The sequence below is a fragment of the Onychostoma macrolepis genome, chromosome 10 (assembly GCF_012432095.1).
Source record: "Onychostoma macrolepis isolate SWU-2019 chromosome 10, ASM1243209v1, whole genome shotgun sequence".
Classification (NCBI taxonomy): Eukaryota; Metazoa; Chordata; class Actinopteri; order Cypriniformes; family Cyprinidae; genus Onychostoma; species Onychostoma macrolepis.
In genome coordinates this window covers 1,005,951-1,021,792 of record NC_081164.1, presented here as the reverse complement: position 1 = coordinate 1,021,792, position 15,842 = coordinate 1,005,951, and the positions used below count along the sequence as shown (strand labels likewise).

The 15,842-nt window shown below is 41.7% G+C and overlaps 1 protein-coding gene across 1 annotated transcript in view; it reads right to left on the bottom strand.

Moving 5' to 3' along the window:
* LOC131548785 (fibrillin-2) overlaps positions 1-15,842 on the bottom strand; it is a 112,599-nt gene that overhangs the window by 8,151 nt on the left and 88,606 nt on the right. The window contains exons 50-61 of the mRNA XM_058790358.1: positions 8,030-8,182; positions 7,871-7,936; positions 7,357-7,482; positions 6,400-6,519; positions 5,833-5,955; positions 5,585-5,716; positions 3,129-3,254; positions 2,515-2,721; positions 1,501-1,626; positions 1,242-1,364; positions 777-893; positions 476-604 (exon numbers count right to left, since the gene is read on the bottom strand). Coding sequence (XP_058646341.1) covers positions 476-604; positions 777-893; positions 1,242-1,364; positions 1,501-1,626; positions 2,515-2,721; positions 3,129-3,254; positions 5,585-5,716; positions 5,833-5,955; positions 6,400-6,519; positions 7,357-7,482; positions 7,871-7,936; positions 8,030-8,182 — 1,548 coding nt within the window. The remainder of the gene's footprint in view (positions 1-475; positions 605-776; positions 894-1,241; positions 1,365-1,500; positions 1,627-2,514; positions 2,722-3,128; positions 3,255-5,584; positions 5,717-5,832; positions 5,956-6,399; positions 6,520-7,356; positions 7,483-7,870; positions 7,937-8,029; positions 8,183-15,842) is intronic.

Genomic DNA, 15,842 nt, shown 5'->3' with positions numbered 1-15,842 from the left:
GTGATGAAGCCAATCAGAAGATACAGGGATGGTTAGGAGGCCGCGATGGTCGGAGGCCAATGGGCAAATCTGGCCAGGATGCTGAGGTCACACCTCTACTCTTTTTGAAAGACATCCTGGGATTTTTAATGAGCACAGACAGTCAGGACCTCGGTTTAACGTCTCATCTGAAGGACAGTGTTTGTTGACAGTATAGTGTCCCCGTCACTATAATACTGGGGCGTTAGGACCCACCCAGCACCCCCTGCTGACCTCACTAACACCTCTTCCAGCAGCAGCTAGTTTTCCCAGGAGCCCCCCATCCAGGTACTGACCAGCTCAACCCTGCTTAGCTTCAGTTGCTGGCATTTACAGTCTTACAGTAATCTTACAGTAGCCTACATTTAGACTACACACAAATGATGGACGTGGTGAAGGAAAACTTACTACAGAAGAATTCAGTGAAAACATTTGAATCGCACACACAGAGCCGTACCGTCACAGCTGAGGCCGAGAGAGTCCAGACTGAAGCCCTGTGGACACTCACAGCTGAAGCTGCCCACTGAATTCAGACAGACGCCCCGCTGACCACACGGACCCCCCGCAGACAGACACTCATTAATATCTGAGTGAGGACAGAAAGAAACATCACAGGAGGTCGCACTCCCCTGACTGACGTACTGCTTCAGTTACGATGATCAATGTAATGTAATGATGTAATGCTTGTGTTTTAGTCATGCAGTGATGTAGAGGTTCCTGCTGGTGTTGTCAAAGGCTCATCTGAAGGTGTGTGTCACCTCTGCAGGCCGTGTGATGCTGGCTGAAGCCCGCTGGACACTTGCAGGTGAATCCACCGATGGTGTTGACGCAGGAGAACTGGCAGTTGTGTTGTCCGCTCTGACATTCATCCACATCTACAAATCAAACCACTGCTTTCACTCTGTGAGGGCAGCTAAACATCTCAAGGACATTTCTGCACACCACGGTCTAAAATGGCTTACTATGATGGTCAGTAAACGAAGCAGACTGCTCTGTCATCAACTACCAATTCATTCCTCAAAGACACCACCGTTGCTGTATCAGACATACAACGCGTTCATTCATAAACATGAATACTGACACGCCAAAGCAGTAAGGAAGCGTCAACTCTAACTGAACATAACTAAACACAGGAAAACTTCACATTTCTGAGATCTTTGTGTAGATCTTGTGTTATGCAGAGAATATTTGTAAGATGAGAAGAGAGTCCTCCTCGTCCTCGCCTCTACAGGTCCTGCTGTCGTCCTGCAGCGTGTAACCCCGCGGACAGGAGCACACATAGCTGCCCTCCGTGTTCCTACAGATGAAGTTACAGGGCTTCGGGGACATACCGCATTCATCCACATCTGAAACACAGTCACACAATCATCACAAGGAATATCCAACTGTAATGCTCCTATACCTCACATGGATGAGGATGAGCGAGGGTGAATGAGTGAATGAGCGTGGGTTATAAAGCGGTGCTGAGTGTTACTGGCACACCGACGCATGCGGTTCCTGCAGCAGAGGCGACGTATCCTGGCTTACAGTGGCATCTGTAAGAGCCCGTGATGTTGATACAGACGCCGTTGGCACAAACACCTGGAATCAGCTTACACTCATCTATATCTGTGGGCAGACAAAAAGCTTTACTGACAAATGAACAAATGAAGCACACAGGGAACTTGATTGTAATGCTACACACTAGGGCTGTGCGAAATATTGAACACGATATTCATGCGCATCTCATCAGCATCTCATTAGCGCTAAATCTCCATCACCTGTTTGCAAATAGAGCGCCATTTAATACGCAGAGCCGTAGTTCACTGACAAACTACGCAATATCGCGTTCATTATCGAAGGTGATTCATCTGCGATAATGAACGCGAAATTGCGTAGGTTGTCAGTGAACTAAGGCTCTTTGTATTAAATGGCGCTCTATTTGCAAACAGGTGATGGAGATTTAGCGCTAATCACGGAACCAGCGCATGAATATCGTGTGGATATATCACCCAGCCCTACTACACATGTATACGGCTGTTTCTCTGCTTCCGCTGCTGTCCCATACTAAAATCAGAGATCAAAGAATGTCTCCTATTTTTTAGGTCTAGGACTTTGAGCTAATGGCCTGCCCTGCACCCCACTTATGGTGCTGCCTGTATTTCTTTGGATTTTAAAACGTGTCATAGTTTCAGAGTCTTTAAAGCTGCAGTCCGAGAGTTTTGCCTCTTTATCCTGCAATTGCAGTTATTTGCAGAATTATCATCTGTACGTGGGTTGTGCTCCGGCACGGCTCCAGCGTGGATGAATCTAATGTTTTGAGGAGTATGTGTACTTTCTCAAAATTTGATTTTGGATCATTTTCAACCAAAAAAATTAAATAAACCAAACTGCAGCTTTAAATAAACTATTGGTAAGGCCTGCAACGCACCAAACAGAAAGATTTGAGCTTTAGGTCACTGCTGCTACGTCTGCTTTAGAAAAGCTGGTCATGAGTGTGATTTTCAGTGTCTGCACCTGTTCCGTCAGTGGTGTAGCCGTGGCCGTATGGACAGAGTTTCTTGTAGCTGGCAGTGTCAGGCGGAGCGCAGAGCTCACACTGGTCCCTCCACCCACGGCCTCCACTACAGCAGCACTGAGACCTGCTGACCGGAGCACCACTGCTGGACCTCATCTGACACATGCTGTGCACCACCTCCGTGAAACACAAGCCTCTCCTGTAATCTGAGAGACAAACATCACAGCACTCATCGATTCACATCACAATAGAGACTTACAATGCACAGTAATGCAAAATGAACACACGTGGCATAGCACATTTCATTCTGGCCAAATGGCTTTCTGGGAAAAAATCACAGTTTAAAATTGCCCTGCGAGCCCATGCGCTACACCATAGGTCTTCAACCCTGCTCCTGGGGACCCACTGTCCTGCAGAGTTTAGCTCTGATCAATCACACCTGAACCAGCTGATCAAGCTCTTCAGCATCACTGGAAAATAAATTAGCAGGACAGCGAGTCCCCAGGAGCACAGTAGAAGCCCTAGGCGTTTCATTTCTTGTTAATATCACACACCGCTAGTTGACAGCTATGGTCAGCTTTTTTTTAATTTAGAGTCGAGAAAGAGGTTTTACCAAGACATTGCGTGCCTGTAGAGTCAGCTTTGAATCCAACGCCACATTCACATGTGTAGCTGCCCACAGTGTTCACACATCGACCGTTCTCACAAACCCCAGGCCGAGTCAAGCATTCATTTTCATCTGTAAAGAGGAAATATAATTACAAAGGTAAATGATGATGAATAAAAGAGACATTCTTTTCCATTCTAGTGTGATCAGTATATTTGTTGGATGTATTGGTGATTTCAATTTGCATACCCAACCCTACATCCACTAATCAACCCCACAATTCCCACTAATCATTTAAGTAATACCCTGTTAGACATGTGTCTGTGTGAACCAAAGTTGCTACCGACTTCAGTATCATGACGTATTTCCAACTGAAATAGAATATTGAATAGATGGCAGCATTTTATTTTAGTACACTAGTTGACTAGTGTATATTTCATTATGGGGACTAAGATTCTGGTAGGGCATAGGGCAACCTTGAGGTTATGTTGGTGCCCATGTCATCTGCTTCAAAGTATGTATTTATGTTTGCTGTGTATATTCTGGATATTATCCACAATCCCTTGCGGTGTGCAAGAGGGGTTGTGTTACAGTTCTCTATTGACCTTTTCATTAAAAGAAAAATGTTAAGGAATGCAAGCTGGTAAACACAAGGTTGTGAGCATGATTTGTTCATTAATATGAATAACTGTCCACAGATGGATGTCCACTGTGATGTTTAACTAGTTATTTCCTGTTACATTTTGCAGGTTTATGCTTTTGCTTAAATTCTGAAAAAGGTCTGTTCAAATTATATGCATGTCATGTCTTATCTGCTGTAGTTAGACCAGGGTTCCTCAATTAGTTTTCATAGAGGGACAAATTCTGCCAACAATACTGAGCCAAGGGCCACTGACCATGTTAGGACCAAAATGCTTGCTCTTGTTGTTGTTGTTGTTGCTGCTTCTGCTATTTTTATTGTTGTAGTATTTTTTATTCAAACAATTATGAACATTTTTGTATTCAAATAAGAACTTTTAAGAACTCTAAATCACTTGTGTCCGGTGTAGGCACGGTGTCAGATATCGCTGTCTGATGCTGCATCATGCCACATTATTTGAAATTAGCACGGGCCAAACATTTTTCTCTCATGGGCCAGATATGGCCCGCAGGCCACCTATTGAGGAACCCTGAGTTAGATCTTCAACTCTCTCCTTGTGACAGAACAACAGACCCAAAACTATGGATCTACCTGAAGTCCACCTCCTTCTCCTAGAGGACTAGTGAGCTTTTAGATCCTGCTTACCAAACCCACTACCTGACAATTTCACCTGTTCATTACTCCACACTGGTCTCAATGCTCAAACGAAGGCACGCATGCCCAGGGTTGGTTCTTGAGGGACCTTTTGTGAGTATGTGGAGTAAGTACATACAGGAGTGGAGATCAGTGGGTGAGGTGGAGGAGAATCTCCCTCCAGAGCTCCCACATCTGGTGGCCCAAGAGGTCTCAATTCTGGAGGTCCTGGCTATAGAGGCCGTTCCTCATCTTCTTGACCATTCCTTTAGCACCTTGAACACCACAGACCCCAACTCGATGCCCGCCACAGACCTTCAGCTTGTGAGCACACTTATTGATCTGATGGAATGGGTTCCCCCACCCATGCTCTCATCCCTGTATTTTCTGTAGTTTCCCTGGTCCTGCCTGGCTTGTTGTACACTCTGGTTCTAACCAGTTCCCTGAAACCTCCTCCTTCACTGGTTCCATCCGGCCTCCTAGGTTTAGTCTAGTTCCCTGGATCTGAATCAATCCTTTGGTTCCGTCTGAAGCAGCATCACCCTAGTTAAATTTTCTTATCAATGTATAGTTTGGTTTACTTATCTTCTGCATTGGTCCTGTGGTTTTTCTATGCTCCAGAGAGTTTTTGTTTTGTTCCATTATGACTGATGCAGTTAGATCCTCACCTCAACTCTCTCCTTGTGCCTGTACCGACCCATGACAATGCAAGGCTTTCAAAGCCAGTTCAATTTAAAATGGGTACGAATTATAAAATATGCAGACTCATTATCATTTGTAAATTCAACATATTTTTTTTCCATCAGTGTCTTTGTAAATGTCACGCAGTTCATGTAGAGGTAGGTGCTCGACGAAGATGCATAGATAACAGGTACTTTATTAAAGCCACTAACATAAACTCAGGAGAAAGATTTAGACTCTACCATCAAACTAAAAACCTTCAATACCAGACAAAGACTGGGGATAAACTGAGGACTTAAATAGAGCAAGCAAACGAGAACAAAACCAGCAGCACCTGAAAGAGAACCAAATGAATTAGTAACCATGGAAACAAAATGAGCAAGGAACAAATAAACAGGAACATGACCAAATAAGGAAAAACTGGAACCCAACAGGAACATAAACGTGACAGTGATGAACAGCAATGCATATCAGTTCAATAAAATTAGATTTTAAAAACAGATTTTACCTTGACACACGTCGTCATTCATCCTGCGGATCATCCCGGCTGGACAAACACACATGAAGGTGCCAATTAAGTTGTTACACTGCATTCCTCTGGAGTCACAGTTATGAAGATCATTTGCACACTCGTCTACATCTGAACACAAGGGAGCTCACGTAAATACACATATGAACTTACATTAATCTTGTATATTACAATCGCTTAGGGTTGGAAAGTTTCACTCCAAACAAATGATTATTGATGAGTTGTACCCTGACACATGTGTCCATCCTCTCGTAGAGTGTAACCAGATGGACAGCTGCATTCATAAGCCCCGAAAGTGTTAATGCAGCGAAACGCACAGAGCAGAGGATTCTGACTGCACTCGTTCACATCTGGACAATCAGCAATGACACACAATCAGTCAAAGATGGACACAGCAACACGTCCTATGTGAAAGGTCCCTCAGTCTATATTTCAGATATAATAACAGACTGAATAATCTGTTTTAGCCAGGATTACTGTATGCAATAATAATTATATATGTACTTCTATGCAAATGTTTAACTATTTAATGATTTACTCATTAGCAACAATAATGGCATGCATTTGAATTATCTTCATTTGGGGGGTTGTCACAACAAATACTGAAAATGATACTTAATTTGATTAATTAATTAGCATATAATGTAATTAATCTGGGTAAATCAATTGGCAGCTATGTCAAATATAGACAGAAGAGAAAAAAAATTCTAATTTAATGATGTCACACATCAATACACTGAAGCTGGTTAAATAAAGATGTCACATCAGATGTTCAGATGATTTTGTCGGCTGACCTTCACAGCTCATCATTGGTCCAGGCTCAAATCCCTCCTCACACAGACACTCAAATCCTCCAATCACATTTGAGCATGTTCCGTTTCCACAGGGGTTTCCCACTGAACACTCATCAATATCTGCACACACACAAAGAACAGAATGCTGTTAGCTGAAAAAGTCGAAAATTCAAACTCTCAATAAACTGTCAATAGGCTGATAATGAGATGATCACCCAGCTGAGATACTTTTTATAATGGATCAGCAAATTCTGTACATTCAATCCATGTCTAATTCACCTGATCTGCATGTGGGGCAAACCAGAACACCCAGAGGAAACCCACACCAACAAGAACCACAGCCCCCTAGATTAGCAAAATGTCAAGCTAATATCACTGGAGAAGGGATCTGCATAATCTCAGCCGATTTGCAGCCGAAGTGACTTGAAGTCATGTGATTTCTCCATCAATAGGTGCGTTCGACTTGAAGCAGTGCTGCGCAGAATGATCAGTGTATGACATCAAAGTACCATGAGAGCGATAAGAGAGCCGACAGATCCTTATGCTTTCGAATCGCTCTCGCGGTACTTTGATGTCATACACTGATCATTCTACACAGCGCCGCTTCAAGTCGAACACACCTAATGTTTGTGGTGGTTGTGGGCAACATTCTACAAAATATTGTCTTGTATTCTGAAAAATAATCCACAGTGTAATTCCAACAGTACATCCAACACAACCACATAGAGACGAAGACCCAACAATGAAACACAAAGAGCTTAAGTACACATAATAATTAGACACACACACCCAAACATAATGAAATCAAATGAGTAACGATGACAACAAACAAGAAGCAGGAAGACAGAGTTCATAGTGGTGTGAAAAATACATTCAATGATGGTGCAAACAAAAGTACTTTTAAAGTAAGTTTTAGAAATGGTTTTGCTAAAAGTTACAGTTCAGGGTTCTCTTTACCATTACAACGTGTTCCTGTGTAGTCAAGCATGTAGCCCATGGGACACTCGCAGCGGAAGGAGCCATCCATGTTGATGCAGCGGCCGTTCACACAGATCTCTGGATTCTCCACACATTCGTTTAAGTCTGAGACACACAGTGATACAGCACGGTCAGCCTGTATAGCAGGGGTATCAAACTGAATTCCTGGAGGGCCGAAGCCCTGCAGAGTTTAGATTCAACCCTAATTAAACACTCCTGATCCAACAGGTTAACTTTTGTGCACTCTGGGTTTTACGTTTCATGTCTTCTCAACAGACAACTTGGGTGTCTTAATTCTCAGAACAGTATATATATATATTACTACATTATTTTACATTATTATTATTATTTAATTTAAAATCTCTAGGACACATCAACTCTTCACACAGTCTTCCTTTCAAACTTTTGGCTTGGCACAGCACTAAATTTCACATTCTCAGCAGTAAAACCTGACCTGTTACAACACAGCCAACAAGTACAGTATTGTCTTTACCCACACGTGTGTTCCCAGCACCAGGAATGGTCCCATGGCCAAACGGACAGAGATCCTGAAATGCAGCTGTGAACACACACAACATGAAACAATGAGAAGGATTTTGGAGCGATGTTGTGGTGGTGTAACTGATCATGAAGGAGATGAGAGCTCTGGTACCGTCCTGTTCTTTAGGGCACAGCTCACAGGGGTCGCCCCAGCCCTCTTTGGACATGATGCTACAGCAGCACTTGGATTTGCTGGTGTTAAATGCCTGCGGGACAGAGCACTTGCCGCTCTCAAAGCGTGTGAAACAGAAGCTCTCTCTAGTGTCTAACACAACAAACAGTCAGTGAGTGAGTATTATATAAGGAATGACAATAATGTTTTGTTTGAAGACATATTTCGTATTTGTTAATACTCATGTGTAGAACTACTTCTTACACACGTTTAGAAACAATGTGATTTTAGAACTCCTAAAGGAAGATTTGAATTTGCTACTGTATGCAGATTTTGGAGAGAGAGCATGAATAAACTGTCATGCAGCAAAGTCAGAAAACGCTCTGGTTACTAATGTAACCTTGCTTCCCTGAGATAACGGGAATGAGTCTTGCATTGAATCCAAGCGCCAACCTTCTGGTCTCTCGCTTGAAACCAACACGGAAGTGACTTTCATCGACTGGCTGCTGGAGACTGGCTCCAAAAGGGAGTCAATCCCATAGACACCCCATGTTAAAATGTAAAACTTTACAGCAGAAAAAACATGTTTACAGCCTGGTACAAAAAGTGGTTTTGGTATATATAGCTAATTTCGTTCTTCATGAAAACTGTGAGGGGGTGAATTTTTTTTATAACTCATCCGTTTAAATTATATTAAGCCTAAGTTCTGCATAATTATGAGAGTGGCCACTTGAGTGACAGGTGGATTGCTGCTGCTGTCATCACCGTTGAGCTAGGCTCCACCCACGTTCCGCCTCTTTGCCTATTTTCGATTATCTGGGAGTGGCACGCTGCTAAGGGCTTCAAAAATGCACACTTGAGCTTCATACACTTTGAGCTTCAAAAATGTTCTTCAGAAACCTATGGGTGATGTCACGGACACTACGTCCATGTTTTTTACAGTCTATGATTGAATCATGCTTGAATCCGAATACTGAAGCCTAATTGGTGAACGTGAATGTCATTTCAGCCTGTAAAAATGGGCGGGGCCAACTGCCTATATAAGTGCCTATGTATAGCATGGCAGGGCATGCAATCCTCATTCCCATTATCTCAAGGAACCAAGGTTACAGTAGTAACTGGAGCGTTTCCTGTCAAAATGGTCTCTCACGTTGTGTTGAATCATGCTTGGGGAACGATATACCATAGCACCTTGCTATAAGCACAGAATAGAAGCCATCCTCCGAGCCCAGCTCTCGGGCGCCGTCACAAGGGCTCTAAGAAAAATAGGCTAACTAGTCAAGACAGTAGACCACTTACTGGGGGTGCAAGACAATTAAGCAGACAAGATCCATGCCTGAAGGTCAGAGACATCCAAGTTATAACATCCAACAACCAGCCAGCTGCCTCACAAATATCCCCAATGGAAACTCCACTGGACCAAGCCCAGGAGGAGGCCATTCCCCTACTGGAGTAGCCCTCACTCCAATGGGGCACTCAGAGCCCACTGAAGCATAAGCCAGGGCTATAGCATCAACTATCCAGTGGTATAATCTCTGCTTCATAACTGGCAGCTTTTAAAAGCAGCCTGCAAAGCACACAAAGAGCTGCTCTGACTGCCGATATTGGCTAGAGTGCTCCACATAAGTCCTGAGGGTGCAAACCGGGCAAAGAAAGTTATTTTTTTCAGTTGGCATCCGGAAACCTCAGCAAGATGGCGCCAGTGTGTTTGTTGGCTTGCCGTCTGCCTCATTAGTTTTTAAATACCAGATCTGATCGGTGATCTGGCTATCTATGTTTTTTCTGCTGCCACTGTTAATACACTGTGTTGATGCTATCATAACTTATGATCGTTAAATATTGTTGCACATCAGAAGTTCATTGGAGACTCGATCTAGAGACTGCCCCGTCACGCATGATTGTTTCCACTCGACATTCTCTCATCCACCGGTGACATGTGTTCGCCGTTTACCTTGCTGTATCATCTACCAGCGGAAATGTCACAGAAAGAGGGGTAACCGCGGAGGTATCCACGTGAGAATTAGGAGAGAATTCTCCTTGGTGCAATCCTCTTGTTGCTCTTCCTCACTTCTCGCTCGACATAATGGCCTTTATCTGACTCGGCATTCGTGGGATGTGAGATACGCCAATTATCTGCCCATCGTTATGGATCAGAATCGGACAACTGAAGACTGTGTGTTCAAAGCAGAGGTGTGAATCTCCAAAACCTTCTTCCATTCAAGTACGTCCAACAATCACAGATACAAACTGTTCATTCTCACGTAAATATGGCCCTGGTTAATGCCAGGTCTGTTTCTAATAAGACTTATTTTGAATGACTTTTTTCCTGCCGCGTTTTAGACTTTTTATTTTTAACTGAGACATGGACTGGAGCTGATGAGTCATCTATGGCTATGGTTTTTAGGAACCAGTATAAAATACAGACAATCTTTGCTGAGAACTTTTATAAATTTAAATCACAACATGTACTGATAGAATCTCCCACCACTCCGTTGCTGTGTGTCCTGGTTTACAGACCTCCAAAGCCAGATAAGGATTTTATAAAGGAGTTTTCTGATTTCATATCTCATATCATTACATTATATGATCATCTGCTAATTCTGGGTAATTTTAATATTCACGTCTGCTGTCCTGGAAAGCCTATGGTCACTGAGTTTACTTATGTTTTGGATTCTTTTGGTTTTATTCAGCATGTTGATGTCATATGGGGTTTCCACTGATAATATAAATACTGAAGTTGCTTCTTTCTTAGATCATAAGCCCATTGTATTCAATGTAATACTATCTAGCTTTATACATACTGCTAAAAATACAGGTGTTTATTCTTGTTGTATTAATTCTCTCACTGCAAATCAGTTTTCTGATATGTATAAAAGAAATGATGTTTCAACTGCAATTTTAGCTGCTGCTGAACAATCTTCAAGCCCAGAAAATGTAATTTCTCTCTTTAATTCTTCTTGTTCAGATATTTTGGACTCTATAGCTCCTCTTAATTGCAAATCCCCAAAATTTAAATCACAACAATGGTTGGATGATTCCACTTAGACAGATTTGTCGGAAAGCAGAGAGGAGATGGAAAAAATATCATCTTACTGTCTCTTTCGAAATTTTTAGGAACTCCCTGGTGAACTTTCAGAAAGCAGCTAGAAAGGCAAGAGGTAAATTCTTCTCTGATATTACCAGTAAATATTCTCATACCCCTAAAATCTTGTTCAGTACTATACATTTAATAATTAATCCCCACATTTCTAATGAAGCAGAACCATCTGTTGACATTTGTGAGGGATTTTTGAGGTTTTTCATCGAAAAGATTGATGGCATTCGATCCTGCCTTACTCTTTCTTACTCTAATACTCTGCTTGACTCTTCAGTTAATACAGCTAATTTAATAGCTTAATAGCTTTAAACTTAAGTTTAAAGGTGACAGGTGCCTTTGCAGCTGCTGCTCCACGGCTATGGAATCAGTTGCCACTTGCCATTAAGAGTGCTCCTTCTATTTCTGTTTTTACATCTAGACTCAAGACACATCTTTATTCTATAGCCTTTCCTAATTTTTAATTTATGGACTAGTAATTGTTGTCTTGGATTTTTTAATTTGTGTTTTATTTTATATTTTACTGTATTTTATGATTGTTTTGTACAGCACTTTGGTCAGTGTAAACTGAATTGAAATGTGCTCTATAAATAAAATTGACTTACTCACTTACTCTAAGAAGGGGAGAGCTAGCAGAGTGGTGACCTGTGCTCTGAACGAGCACTTTAAGTATGCAAACTAGCTTGGGTTTGAGGACGACCCTACAATCATTTGGCCCAAACTCCAAACAGGAAGTACCCACTGAGAGTGCATGCAAGTCACCCACATGCTTGACCAATGCTAAAGCTAGCAGCAGGGGCCAATAGTCGGCCACTTGTAGCGGCTCAAACGGAGGGCCTCGAAGGGCCCAGACCGTAGGCTTTAGAGAGTTGGCCATGGAGTTGAAGATGCCTCCCTCACTCTAATGGATTAAGTTGGAAAGTACCTGGATGCGCCAGATTGTTGTGTTAAGATTTTATTTATGGATTTTTCATCCACTTTTAATACTGTGAAAATAAATATTCGTTTGAGGCAGCTGGAGGAGTTGCAGGTGCACCAAACTCTTATCTTATGGATTAACAGTTTTTTACGGGACCGTCCACAGCATGTATTGGTAAATGGCAAAAAGTCAGAGAATGTGGTTTTAAACTCTGGCCTTCTACAGGGGTGTGTCTTATCACCAATTTTATTTTCTATTTATATAAACAAAATTACCTGTGATAATGATAATTTGACGCTTATAAAATATGCAGATGATATGGCACTGGTGGGATGTGTAAAGGATATTCAGTCATTAGATACTTACTTTTAACCTTAACCTTACCTTAGCCTTTGTTAGTTAATGGAGAGGAAGTTGAACAGGTGGGATCTTTTAAATATTTAGGTACAGAGATTGACTCTGAATTTTCATTTGGAAAAAAGGCTTATGTTTAGGGTTATTGAGAAAACTGAGGAGTTTTAACATTGAAAAGGACATTTGGTCACACTTTATATTAGGTGGCCTTAACTAATATGTACTTACACTTAAGAATAAGTACAATGTACTTTTTGTGTTCATACTGTATTGCAAAACACTTTTGCTGCTATTGAGGGGGATACGGGGAGGTTAGGGACAGGTTTGGTGGTATGGGTAGGTTTAAGGGTGGGTTAAGGTGTGAGGGATGGTTCAACAGTGTAATTATAATTGTAAGTACAAAAATGTATTACAGATGTAATTACATATAGGTATTTTTAAAAATATAAGTACAATGTAAAAACATGTATGTACACAATAAGTGCATTGTACCAAATGATTAATTTAAATGTAAGTACATAGTAGTTAAGGCCACCTAATATAAAGTGGGACCGGACATTTTGATGGTCTTATATAAATCACTTATCGAATCTGTTCTTACTTTTAATATTGCACCCTGGTTAAACTCTTTCTGTTAAAAGCAAAAACAAACTTTTAAGGATTATAAATGTTGGGGGGTAAAATAATTGGTGAGAGACAAACACCTCTTTCTGATCTTTTTACTGTGGAGTTAAAGAAGAAAGCCTCTGTTATTATCCCCTGTATAGTTCTTTCCAGTTACTTCCTTCTGGCAGATGGTATAAAGTGCCTTTAATGAAAAGGACCAAGTATAAGAAAACCTTTATCTCAACAGCGATTGGTATTTTAAATAGGATCTTAAAATGTTTTTTTTTTTTTAAATATAGTATTAATATAGTTGCGTGTGTTTTTAAGGGGATATACAGTACCCTCCTCTAATATTGGCACCCTTGGTAAATCTGAGCAAAGGTGGCTGTGAAAATAAATCTGCATTGTTTATCCTTTTGATCTTTCATTCAAAAATTCTAAATTCCAACCTATCATTGAAGTAAAACAATTGAAAGTGGGGAGAAAATCTCATGATAAAATAAATGTTTTTCTCCAATGCATGTTGGCCACAATTATTGGCACCCCTGGAAATTCTTAGGAGTAAAATATCTATATTCCCATTAATATTTACATGTTTTTAGCACACCGGGGAGACTAGGACCATGAAATTGTCCAGCCATGACTTCCTGTTCCAACGGATTATAAATATAAAGAAAACAAAGGCCAAATTCCCTTAATCATCCATCACAAGAGTAGAACCAAACAATAAAGTTCTGATGTGCAGAACAAGATTGTTGAGCTTCACAAAATAGAAAGTTGCTGTAAGACAAAAGCTAAAGCACTGAAAATCCACATTTCCACCATCAGGGCAATAATTAAGAGGTTCCAATCAACTAAAGATGTTACAAATCTGCCTGGAAGAGGATCTGTCTATATCATCCTAATGCATGGTGAGGAGGAGCATTTGAATGGCCAAAGACTGTCCAAGGATCACAGCTGGAGAATTGTAGAGATTAGTTGAGTCTTGGGGTCAGAAAGCCTAAAAAATATATATCAAACAGCCCCTACATCACCACATCTTTTTTGGGATGGTTTCAAGAAAAATTCTCCTCGCTCATCCAAAAACAAACTCCAGCAAATTCAGTTGTCAGACACGACTGGAACTTCAAATGGCATCAAACTTCTATGGTCAGATGAAACTAAAAAAAGAGCTTTTTGGCAGCAAACCCACTAGATGGGTTTAGTACAAACAGGGATAAAAAGTACCCCATGTCCACGGTTAAACATACTGCTGGATCTTTAATGTTGTGGGCCTGCTTTTCTGCCGGAGGTCCTGGACATCTTGTTCAGATGCATGGCATCATGGATTTTCTCAAATATCAACAGATAAAAAATCAAAACCTGACTGCCTCTGTTAGAAATCTTACAATGGGCTGTGGTTGGATCTTCCATCAGGACAGTAATCCAAAACAAACATCAAAATCAAAACAAAAATGGGTCACTGAGCAAAAAATGAAGCTTTTGGCATGGCTTACCCTGTCCTCTGACCTGAACCCTACAGAAAAATGAGTGGGGTGAACTGAAGAGAAGAAGTACTAATATGGAGCTGTGAATCTGAAAGATCTGGAGAGATTCTGCATGAAGGAATGGTCTCTGATCTCTTATCAAGTGTTCTCCAAACTCTTCAGGCATTACAGGAGAAAACTCAGGGCTGCTGTCTTGGGAAAAGGACATTGCAATAATGGGGTGCCAATAATTGTGGCCAATATGAACTAGAGAAAGCATTTATTTCACAATGAGATTTTCTCCCCACTTTCAATTGTTTTACTTCAATGATAGGTTAGAATTTTGTGAATTTTTTGAATGAAAGATCAAAAGGATAAACAACGCAGATTTATTTTCACAGCCACCTTTGCTCCTATTTATCAAGGGAGCCAATATTAGTGGAGGGCACTGTATGCAATGTGTTGCTGTGATGATTATTGTTTGTGTGTTTGAGCCTTTTGTCTAAAGACAATTTTCTTCCCCATTGGCGATAGACAATAAAGCTTTTGAATTGAATTGAATTGTCAGGTTTCAAGTAGGAACAGTATGAGGGCGAGGCTGGTTAATTTCTTCCTACGGATTAGCCAGCCACAAGAGTGTGGCTTAGCACGATAGCCACCATGCATACTGGAAGGAGTGGCATGGAAGGGGTGTACCCCTTATCCAGCAGCTCTTGTAAAAAGGACAATATTGTCAGTACTTTAATATTGTCAGGATGGGACTTTGTTTCAGATTGCACACCAGTCGAAGAAGACAGACCATTTAAGGGCATAGAGGTGCATTGTAGACAGTGCTCTGGCCTCTGCTATAGTGTTGGCTACCTTCACAGGGAGCTGCTAAGGCTCCCATTGAGGGGCCACAAATGTAGGCTCCACAACTTGGGTTAGGGATGCTGCAGGGAACCTCTCACTTGAGAGAGGAGGTCTTTCCTCAGACGAATTGGTGCTGTTGACGACAGCTGTATCAGGTCAGGGAACCATGACTTGCTTTGCCAGAGTAGAGCCACCAGTAGGACTGAGCATCCGGTCTCCCTGACCCGTCTAATGACCTGATGGAGCAGAGTGACCGGGTGAAAGGCATACAGCACATCCTGTTCCTTGGAGAAAAATGTTAGGCAATAGGAGTTGTCTCCTGAGACGAAGAGGTCTACCTCTGCCTTCCCGAAGATCTCACGAATCAAATCTGCATGAGGATCTGTTTCAAACTCAGCATCCAGAATGGCTGCCTTGGTAGGCAGAGGGTGATGTTAGAGCTCAGGCTCTGGTTTGGACTGAGGCTAGGTGGGCAACAGAGTTCGTTTCACAGGCTGTTGAGGCGGCAGAGCTGCTGAGCTG